This window comes from Fringilla coelebs, assembly GCF_963513975.1.
Source record: "Fringilla coelebs genome assembly, chromosome: 1".
NCBI lineage: Eukaryota > Metazoa > Chordata > Aves > Passeriformes > Fringillidae > Fringilla > Fringilla coelebs.
Genome location: NC_140028.1, coordinates 110,999,433 through 111,010,614, shown reverse-complemented (window position 1 = coordinate 111,010,614; position 11,182 = coordinate 110,999,433). Strand labels below are relative to the sequence as shown.

Here is an 11,182-nt window from a genome sequence, read left to right as displayed (position 1 = left end):
CATTGGCAGCAGCCCAGGCCCACCAGGGCGTGTGCATGGACCATGGCACATGGCACACAGCATGTGGCTCTCCCTGGGGATGGTACCACGGGCTATGTGAGGGCAGCTGCTACCCAGTGCTGCTGAGCTTCAAGGTCCTGCCTAGTCTCAGCTCCAGGCAGCGGCTCACAGTTTCCCAGGCACACGTCACCTCTTCTGCAGGGGGAAAGGCCGAGCTCAGCTCTAGTGTCTTGTCTTTGTTTAATCCATTGAGAAAGTTCCCCTCTGCTTTCCCCCTGCCTCTCTGTCTGTGATGTTTTGGAAATAGCGAAGGCATCATCAAAAAGCCATGGAAAGACTGCCAGTGACTTCTTCCGCTGCTTCTTTAACTCTTTCCAGGGTCCCTGTCAGCTGTTCAACTGTCCAAGACTCCATTTTCATAATTGCTGTTTGTCTGTTTCTGTGTGTGTGAGTAAAGGCACTCAAAAAACCTCACGGATGTGCCCTCCCTTTGAAAATCCATACTGAGACCATAACCTGATGACTTGCCTTTCCCAAGCAGTTGTGGGTTGTCTTAGGAGACATCTCCTCCCCATGTTTCCTACTCCCTGTGGTTCCATCTGTTTCTCCAGGTCATCCTACAAGGTGAGGGGAAACACCTTGTGAAGAGCCAAGCACCAGTGTGGAGCTTCATAACGTCCATGCTGAGGGCACGAGGCAGATCCAAGGCTGCTGGGACGTGCAAGGCAGGCACCGTGAGCCAGCCCGAGGGCGGCTCAGCGCGGCGAGTCCTCGAACACCGTCAGGTTGTGCTCCTGGATGTGGTGGAGCAGGATCTGTGCCCGCTTGTCAATGGTCTGGAGCAGGGGCCTCAGCCCCTCGGCGCCCCCCTGGCTCTCCCAGAGCTCCCGGTCCAGGCGCAGGGACTGCAGCAGCAGGCTCTGCAATCTGCCTGACCGCAGCGTGGCCACGGCCGCTGCTGGGAAGCTGCAGGGAGGAGCAGAGACAGGGAGAGAAGGGGTTATCCAGGGAAGGCTAAGCAGCGGGGCACTGGAGCAACAATGCTTCAAGAGGAAATGCTCACACAGGACGAGGAGCCTTCTGCTTAAAACTTTACCCATAGGGAGAATGCAGGATAGCTCCATCAGACCCAAACAAATTCCAAATCAAGAGGCCCCTAGCATGCCAAAATGCCTCATGGGCAATGGTGCAAGAAATGCTGAAATACCTGATTATTCATTATTTTTGTGCAGCTGCCAATTAAAGATGGGAAATAGGGTTTGGAGCCTGCCATCAGCCACCCAGAGTAGAACAAAGAGTTAGTTTCAGGGCAGGGGCACGTGGGATGTTTTTGAGAGCCTAGCCACCCACCCTGCTCTGGGGACATCCAGAACATCCATCCCCATTCAGAAGGATGCCCCATCAGGGAGGCCAGAAGCAGCAAGAAGGTGAGCACACACAGGGCTGCTGGACATCCCCTGTGTGCCAGCTCAGCCCTTGCTCAGCACGTGCACATTCCTACCTGTCTATGCCTTGCAGGAGCCTGAAGTTGAGCTTCTCCTCAGGGTGCTGTGGCCTGCCCGCATTGTCGATGAACACCAGGCGGGACGGCGCGCTCCTCCGGACCTGCCAGCAGGATGACAAGGAGAATTTCATCCACTGCAGCGTCACCCACTGCAGTGTGGGGGTTTAGGCTGCTTCTTAATGCAGTGAGAAAGCCTGAGAGTATTTGGGGGAAAGCAGATGCCAATGTCTATGTCCCTCCATGCCTGGGCAGACCTACATTCCCTTTGCTACCACCTCAGCCCTGCAAGTACCTCCCAGGCACCTCCATGTTAGCCCCAGAGCAGCCCTTGAACAGCAGGGAGACCTACCAGGATGTGGACCAGGACCAGCTCTGCTGGATTCCGGCACTTCTCATGGAGCATCTCCTCCACGCAGGGCTCAGAGGGATCAGGCTGAAACCCACAGCAGTAGCGGTCCAGGCGGTCATGAACCTGCAGGAGACATTTGGGGATCTTAACTGAGTTGTTCTTGTACAGAGGAAAATGAAACATTTCTAGGGGTCCTCAGGAGACGTGCAATGGAAAAGCTGCACACAGTGGTGAGTGAGAGGAACGGAAGCACACATGCAAAACCCCTTTGGCATGAAGAAGGTGATGACGAAGGTGATGGTGACAGGCCTTTCTGACGGAGTTTGGACACTTGGTACCTCCACATTCTGTATCTGCACAGAATGAAGGGGTTGTGCTTCCAGCTGAAATGAAGACGTACACGATGATGAATGAATAAAAAAGACCAACAAAGCACCCTAGGAAACCTAGAGTCTATAACCTCAAAAATAATTTATTTTTCCAAGTCCTGGTGCTCAGTGTGACGGTTTGATCTGGTTCCTGTCACATATGCAACCTTTCATCCATCCCTAAGGTAACCGGAGCAGTTCTCAATGGAAAGATGAATGGAAAAGTATCGGCAAGGGAAAAAGTGGTCTGTGCATACGCAGAGCATGCCTGACATTTAAGTTGGGCCACAGTGACTTGTTTCAGCTACATTTGTGTTTAATCATTTGCAGGTGCTGCTAAGGCTCCATGTTGTCCAGGCTGTCAAACCTCCTGCTTCCCATCCCGGTTCTCTGCAGAAACCCTGGAGCTGCTTGACAACTTCCAGTGTTTCAACCACACCCTTGGAGGAACGAAGGGCTTTTAAAAGACAGCAATCTCTGCCAGACCTGGCCTCAGTATTTATGGAGCTTCCTCAGCTTTGTCAGAAGCAGTTGGTACATCCTCTGGGGTGATTTGTGGTGCAGACAGGACCTTGGCTGTGAACAGACCTCCCCAAGGCTGTGTGTTGACATGACCCTGTAGGGGAACTGCCTCACCTCCTCCTGATCTCAAGGCCTGTTTACAAAAAAATCCCATGTATATATATGCTCCTTGAAATATATTTGAAATATATAAAAATATGTATAAAGTACAAAATAAATATATTTTCTGGTTGCAGCATGGAAGTGCCCGACAGACTGATTTGCTTAGCATTGCTGGTGCCAGCCCAGGAGGCAGGGCTCGGGGTGCAGAGAGGCTCCTGGAGCCACAGGGAGGGCTGGAGCAGCTCTCAGGTGATCCAGAAGGGATCTGCAGGTGACAACGAGAGAGAAGCCAAGGGACCCACAGAGACTGCCTATTCCCTTTGCCCTGGTAATTAGCACAAGTTACCAATTACAGGCTGTGCTTTGACACAGCATTCACTCTGAACCCAAACACTGACCAAGCACTGGAGAAGATGCTGCAGGGAAACACAAATTGTGATCTCCACGGCCATTCCATTCATAACCCTTTGAAAAGAAGGATTAATCCCACACTGGAGCCTCTCAAACCTCTCTGTTTTCTGAGGTTTAATGAAGAACTCAGGTCAGTATTTCTCCACTGGGAGACACTCCGGTGAAAAAGTGCTCGAGCCTCTTGTCACAAAACACATGGAAACAGAAGAAATATCACATTTCCTCCTTGCATCTCCTCGCTCTGCCTGCTGGAGAGCTCAGCACGCCAGTTTCTCTCACCTGCTATGTTGTTTTGCAGGCTGCACAGAAGGTGAAGACAACCTGAGAGAACTTACAGAGACATTAAATAGGCTCAGCACTCCCCTCGCCCGCCCACGAGCACCTGTGAAACCAAGGTGGGTTGGTGCTGAACTGGTGATTGGTGTGAGGTGTGAGGTGGAGCCAGATCTGGTGTCCAAGTGGAGCCCAGGAGAGGGACCAGATGGCTGTGGAGATGCTGGGAGTGCCCTGACATGCTGACAAGCCCTCCCTCCCCTGGGCCTCCCCTGATTTTTTGGTATTAATTTCTTCTTTCCAGAGCCTAAACAGCTCTAATTCATGGGAATTTTGGTATTATTGCTAAGACACAAATACATGAGCCTTGCCTCTCCCATCCAAGCTCAAACACTACCAGAAGCTCACCTTCAGCCCCTCTTATGCCCATCCTGGGGCATCCCCTTGCACTTGACAGGTTTTTCCAGTTATCATTGAGCCTGGGATGGCTTCCCCTAGGGAAATTTTCCTTGTTCTCCCCCTGGCTGGGAAGAGGATGTCCCAGGGCAGGGATGTGGCTGCAGAATTGATTTGGTTTTGGCTATCTTCAAGTGCAGGACAAAGCTATCAGCAGCTGCCCCTTTTCTACCAGGCTTGGCATTTTGTCCCCACTAAAACTTTGTACATAGTGGGGGGTTCCCTTATGGCAAATAACAAGAGAAATTAACATAGAAGAAGCCAAATTTTAAGAGAAATTTAAGAAAACTACCAAGATTTCAATGCTAATGTACAACAGGGCTCAAATGCCACCAACTTCTCCGTCCCCAGCAAGGGTGGGAGATGCTAAAGCCATTTCTGAAAGATGCTACTCCACTTCTTTAATACCCTCTTTGCCTTTTTGTGACTTGCTCTGCATGGGAGGATTCCATTAGAATTATTGAGGAGAACGTGTGGATTGCCCTTGACATTATCATTGCACTGCTTCAGCCCTTGAGGAGGAGCTCTCCTTAGAACTAGATATTTTCTCCTGCAGTCTCACCCTTTCCACTGCACTCAGCAGTATTTCGGCCTGGGGAAGGGAAGGGGATTGGTTAATCTTCTCATTTCTCTAGTTGTTTCAGCTAAAATATTTTCAAGTCGAGCCAGAACAGCTGCACCTCTGCCAGCCAGAGTTGTAAAAAAAGAAAAAGAGTAAGGAAAACATATTTTAGTAGTTTGAGGGTTTTTTTTCTTTCTTCCCTTTTTTATTTGTATTAATACTTGTCCTTTCAGGCAGTTTTCTCTTGTCTGATAACCAGCCCCCAGGTGCCTAAACAGGCTTTCTTTTTCTCCACAGAAATCACTTTTGCCTCCTCACAGCTGCCCTCCAAGACCTGATAACTCTCTGGGATACTGTTGTAATCCCTCGTAGCGGCAGGGATTGATTTTCCAGACAGAAGATTAAGTGCTATTAATGCTGAGGAGGAGGAAGGCAGTGCTGTCCAAGGCATGGCTCCTTATTTCCAATGCCAGCAGCACATCCCTGAGTTTGGATGTGATGGGGCTGGTGACAGACGTGCTGCTTATCCCTAGGGGTGCCCTAGGGATGCCCCTAGGGATGTTCCAAGCCTCTGCCAGCACAAAATAAAAAGCAGAAAGCTCTCCCACATGAGGACAGACTCACCACAACCTGCCTGGCAAGGGCCAAACATGGGCCAAACTCAGGCCACAGCGCTTCTGCACCAAGTTCTGCTGCTCCCCATCAGCTGAAGAGTGAAAATACATCCCAAGAAACCACATCTTATGTGACCCCGCAGAGCAGAAGGAGACCATGGTCAGACAATAGAGGTGCAAGTGCAGGGAACCCGGGTGCCACAGCTGATGGGACAGGTGGCCTCAGCCACCACAGCCCTACCTGGAGAAGAAAGTCAAAGAGGGCCAGGCGGCTCCACTCGCTGTGTGGGATGCTGGAGCAGGGAGCGTCCCTGGCCACCGGCATCGGTCTGTGGCACTGCAGCATCTCCTGGTACTGCAGCCATCCCAGGGCACAGGAGTTCTGGTCATTGTTGGCGTCCTCCAGGTGCTGCAGGTCAGGAGCCCACCAGATGATGGGCCGCAGGGCGCCGTCGGTGTAGCTGTAGGGCAGGAGGCGGCTGCTGAAGCGCCGGGCCACGGCGGGCAGGCTGCGGTTCAGCCCCAGCACCCTGTCCAGGTGGAAGGCCAGCACCTCGTACAGGTCCCCGGGGCGCTTGATGAGCCCGCAGCGCCCATCCCGGCAGTCTCCTTCCGAGCCGGCTGGCAAGGCATCCCCCTCGGCATCTCCCTCGGCATCCCCGACGGCACGCAGCCCGACTCGCATGATTTGCCCGTGGGCAGGGATGCGGGTTTTGGAGATCACCTGCCCGCGGGACAGCAGCCACATCTTCTGGAGGTCGTCAGCAGAGAGCCAAGGGGCAGCGTCCCTCTCCAGCCCCCGCCGCCTCCGGCCCCGGCCAGGGGCCCGCTCCTGCTGCAGGCGAGTGCGGGACATGGGGGGCCTTCTTCTGTGGGCTTGTCCTCCAGACAGGGCGGCAGCCACCTCCCTCGGGGGCCCTGGGGGGGCCGAGGCCGGCAGCGGGAGCAGGGAGTGCTCCGGGGGTGGGGGCAGGTGGATAAGAGCCAGCAGGGCCAGGGCCAGCAGCGCCCCGACCGCCGCCGGGGCCGGGGCCTTCATCCCCGCCCTTCGCCAGGGTCGCTGGGCCTGCGGGGACAGAAAGGGGGAATAATGTCACTGCATGACACTGCTGGAGTGTCACTGCGGGCAGAGCCCTCGGTAGGGCGTGCTCCAGGGAAGCAGCCCCTCTGCTTGTGTGATCCCTGCAAGAGGTGTTCCACCGTGGATGTGATGGGGCTGGTGACAGACGTGCTGCTTATCCCTAGCTTATCACTCTGCAGCAGGGTTATGGCTGGTGCCATGGTTTGTGCCAGAAATTAGCTGCAGTCCCTCCAGAAGCAAATCAGAGCACGGGCTCACTCCCCACCCAGAGGTTGCCATATCTGCAGCACTGAGGTACAGGATGGCCTTATGGGCAATTAATTTGTCATGGTCAAATATTTCACTTTAAAGACTCAAGAAATGAAGAGGGGGAAAAAAAAAAACAAACTAGAGCAAATTCCTCTCTAGGTGTGAACACTTTCCAGTTCCTAAGAGGTTTTATTTTTCAGACCTTACTCTGGGCACTGCCACTGGTTCCTATTCTAGTTGCACACTGAACCCATAACGTGGCTATCTATCTCCATGTATGCTGAGACAAGGCCTCTGGAGCTCTGCCCATCGCTGTATCCAGCAAAAGCAAGGCGGCTCCAAGTGTCAGTCAGGACCTGTGACTGGCTATGTTTTAAACAAAAGGGCACAAACTCCTGGTGGGCTGGAACACCTCTCCATGCAGAAAGGCTGAGAGAACTAGGGTCATTCAGACTGGAAAAGAGAAGGCTCTGGGAAGAGCATACAGCACCTTCCTGTGCCTAAAGGTGCCCACAAGAGAGCTGGAGAGGAATTTTTTACAAGGATGTGGAATGACAGAACAAGGGAAAAGGACTTTAATCTGAAAGAGAGGTTCAGGTTAGATATTAGGAAAAAATTCTCCACTGTGAGAGTGTTGAGGCATTGGAACAGGTTGCTCAGATAAGCTGTGGAAGCCCCATCCCTGGCAGATGGCAGACATTCTCCAAGCCAATCCAGTCCCTGGACCACGCTTCACCCATGCCTCATTCACTCGGGTTTGGGCAGCCTCGCACACTTCAGGAGGCAGGAGCCACAAAAAGCACCTTGGCACCATTTCTCTGCTTTCAACAGGCATTTCCAAGCAGCTCAAACCCATGTTGGAAGTCAAGGAGATGGTCAAGTGGATACATTTTTTTCCAATTATTTATTTTGGAAGCACAAGCATATCCATGGCAGCCACAGCAGGACAATATATTGCCAAAGAAGGGATAAGTGACTGTTTATAAGATGAAAAGCTTGAAAAAAAGAGCTAAAAAGCTGGGGAGGTGAGAGCCAGCAGCCAGAATTACTTCCAGAAAGCAGCTGGGCAAGCAAAAGGTTTTCCAGCTGTGGGGCTTTTAGGACCACAGGCTCCCAGTGACCACAGGGACCCACCACCAGCACAACTCCTGCCCCATGAGCAGCTGCCCCAGGCAACCCCAGTGCATGAGCTTATGAGCTGACACAGCACTGACCTAAAATCCATCAGGTTTCACGTCCTCAGTTTGGGGAGACTGCTTCAGGCAGCCCCCTGGTGAAGAGCCACATCCCTTGCAAAGACACTGCATCAGCTGAGGTGGGTAAGAGGAGGCACTGGCTCACTGGCCCCAGCCATAGGGGTGTTCCTTCCATGCCTCCCTTTCAAGGACTGAGCAGATTTAATGCAGTTTATAAGAGCTATTGATGGTGCACTTGGAGTGATTCAGCTTTATAGCTCCCACTTAATTGCTTCTCTCCCAGAAACACAATGTAGTGCAGCAAAGTATATCTGCTGGGCTGAATGCTCTTTTTCAGACAGGGTTTAGACCAGCCTCTGCCAGGAACCTGGGGCTGCCTGGTACAGGTCTTTGGGACCTGCCAGGGGACCTCTGCTTTATCTCTCCCCAGAGTGGAAAGGACCTAGTTCAGGGTGTCCAGAGAGGGATGTCCTGTCCTAGATCAGGGTTATTCAAGGCTTGGCATTAACTGTCCCAGGCACCAAACTACATAGCTAAAATCATTGTCGTAGGTGCCTCTCTGGGGAGGGGATGAGCATGAGCACCCCTAGGCACCCTGAGGGGCAGCAGGACTTCTGTCAAGAGGCTGGTCGTGATCCCAGCTCTCTCCCACTTGAATGGAATAATGATTTGCTGTGAAACACAGCCAACACCAAGTGACACAGGCAACACCCAAGCTCAGCTACTCAAAACCTTCATGCCCCGGATTTCAAGCAAATTCTGCAGAGTGGAGACACACATTCTTTCCCAAACACCTGCAATCCATGTCTGGCCTCCCGAGCAAGAGTTTGGGGGAGGTGCAATGTCTAAATCCTAGTTTAATCGCAGTAAAGTAACTCTGTGGCGTATAAAGGGCTGGTGCTGGTATCCTGATGCCCACATTCCTTTCTAATCATCACTGTAAGTGTCTCACAGTCTGTTCCTCTGGCCTCAAAGTATGCTGAATTAACAGCAGTGATATCTATGGCATCAATCCCAAAGGATAGGGCTAACTGTAAATCTCAGTATTGCCATCTGCATCGAGCCAAGTCCTTTCCCAATCTGTGCTTTCCTGGGCATGTTTTCCCAGCACCTCCCATGTCCCACCCTTCTGGAGAGACACAGCCCATCCCACTCTCACCAAAACCCCTGTAACCCTTTTCTTTAACACAGAGGATTTTCAGGGGGATTGTTTTTGTTATCCAGCTGATAATAACCCTCTGGTTGCTTATACCTTCTCTGGGTATCTAAAAAGCCTGTTGCCAAAACTTTCAGTATCCTGGAGGAGGAATGCATGTGGGAACCACGTGGAGAACCTTCAAAGCACTGCAGGAAAAATTCTTTTCAACCCACAGCCAGAGAACAGAGTATGCCAAATGGATGGCAACGATTGCTGGGTTTCTAATGTCAAGTTAGTTTACAGTCCAAGTGGTTAAGGAATCATTATTGTCCAAACCCACTTTGTCTTCCTTGTCAGTGAGCTTGGGTTTGGGCATCACAAGTTGGAGCCCCATTGCTTTCCCACCCTGAACTCGAAACCCTGGGCTGTGAAGTTGAGCAAGGGCCAGCGCAGGCTCCCTTCCCCAGTGCTTTTCAGGGTTTCCCTGCCACATCAACAACAAAAAGAAACAAAAAAGGTGCAAGTACAGTCTCTCTGTTATTTCTGGTAGTTGATATTGCAAATTTAATAATAACCTGGGTGATAAAACATTGCAGAAATAATACTGTATTTACAAGCTCTGGGTAAATACTTTTCCAAAGAGTCTTTCTCTGAGCCCATGCTGTAAAAAAATGCTGCAGTTTAAGCTGTGGCTTTGATTCAGCCCAAAATGCAAACCATACGTACAGCTCTGCTTTGCCAGGCTGACATACTGACAGTACAGCATGTCTTTGCCAGAAATTAGGTTCTTTTCCCAACAGGCAAAATCCATAAAAAGGCTTAAGAGAGGTACTACTTGTTCCAGGATGCCAATAAGTAAATAATATATATTCTCACTCATCAGAGGGACATACAGCACAGCCCAGGCTCTGAAGGCACAACAGAGAGCTGTGCAGCTTTGATGCTAGGAGATAAAACTTTCTAAGTCTAGTTGGGGGTGAGGTGGGGGAGGGTTATCCTTGACATTGTATTCCCAGGACACTTGAACCTTGGCAGAATTTGAAGCAGAGAAGCCTGTTTTCAATTTCTTTTCAAAGTGCGTCAAATTGGCTTTGTCGAGCTTGAAAGAAAAGAAAAACAAACCCCAAACTTCATTATCCAAGAATGTAAGAAACAGCCCTGAGACTAGAAAGACGACACGGAAATACGTGGCCATTGAAAACTGGATTGATTCCTGCTTTCCTCTGGCATGCAAAAGAGTCCTCCTGCCCCTGCACTGGCACTGCAAGACACCTTCAGCAGTAAATCCCACTGTCCCAAAGAGGTGCCCAAAGGAGCCCGGATGGCTCAGCCATGGCCATGTCACTCTTGGCCACCTGCCTGCCCTAGAGTCCCAGGCTCAGAGGACTTTGCCAAAGGGGACCTGCCAATGATCAGGTTAAAGGCAGGCCCGTGCATTTCTCTGGGTGCGCACTGAGCGGGGTGCACTCTGCAGAGGGGGTGCAGCACACAGGGCTCTGCTCACCCTCCCAGCCCTGCGCTCGCTGCCCGCCCATTGAACCGCAAAACCGCCTGGGCAGCAGGAGGTGCAGCCTGCCGTGACCAGCTCTAACAAAGACTGCTTGAAAAACAAGTGGGAAACCTCCTCTGCCTGCCCCCCAACTCTGGGAATGTCTCCAGAGCCTTGCACCCACACATGGTGCTCACAGCAGCTCCCGGTGCAATGGGAGAGTGGGCACGTCTATCAGACCTGGGACTGGATCAGCCTCTTCCCCTTCATATTGTGCAGGAGGTTTTCTTTGTTTGTTAAGGGCATGGCATGCGGGCTGGAGACCTATAAGCATGCAGAGGACATGGAAGGAGACAAAACCTCTTCATCCCCGGAGTGGCACCGGGCAAGTCTGGGCAGAAGGAAGTGCTTGGCAGCGTCCGTCGCCCATCATTCAAGTGCATAAATGCCTTCCTATATTATCCTGCTCAGGGAAGATAGATGGCTGGCAGAGTGCGAATTTAAAGACTGCTATTAAATGATAGCTGCCAGTCCCAAAGGTAGCTCTGGCTCAGAGTGGCTCCCCAGGAGGGCAGGTCTGCTGTGTTCCCCTAGCGCATGGGGACAGCTTCACCAACACTCACCTGCACCCACATGGCCATGGGGCATGAAGAATAAGACAGCCCTTCATTTGTCCTCATGATCCATCAAAAGGGCTGCAGTTCCTAGCAGACCCACATCAGCTTTGTGTCTGGGTTTTTTCCCCCAGAGATGAAGCTTTTTTCCCTCAAAAATGCCCTTCCAGAGGGGAGAACCATGACCCCACTACATTTTGGCACTCTGCACACACCCTGAAGACCACCCTGCTTGGCTCCAGGACAGGGATGTG

At 51.8% G+C, this 11,182-nt stretch overlaps 1 protein-coding gene across 1 annotated transcript; it reads right to left on the bottom strand.

Moving 5' to 3' along the window:
• Positions 1–755: 755 nt before the first annotated feature.
• GASK1A (golgi associated kinase 1A) lies at positions 756–10,955 on the bottom strand (the record flags this gene model as incomplete). Its single annotated transcript, XM_084208357.1, has 6 exons — positions 756–966; positions 1,502–1,605; positions 1,854–1,976; positions 5,403–6,227; positions 9,166–9,309; positions 10,938–10,955. The coding sequence occupies 6 exons, from the start codon at positions 10,953–10,955 to the stop codon at positions 756–758; spliced, it is 1,425 nt and encodes a 474-aa protein (XP_084064483.1).
• Positions 10,956–11,182: the final 227 nt, after the last annotated feature.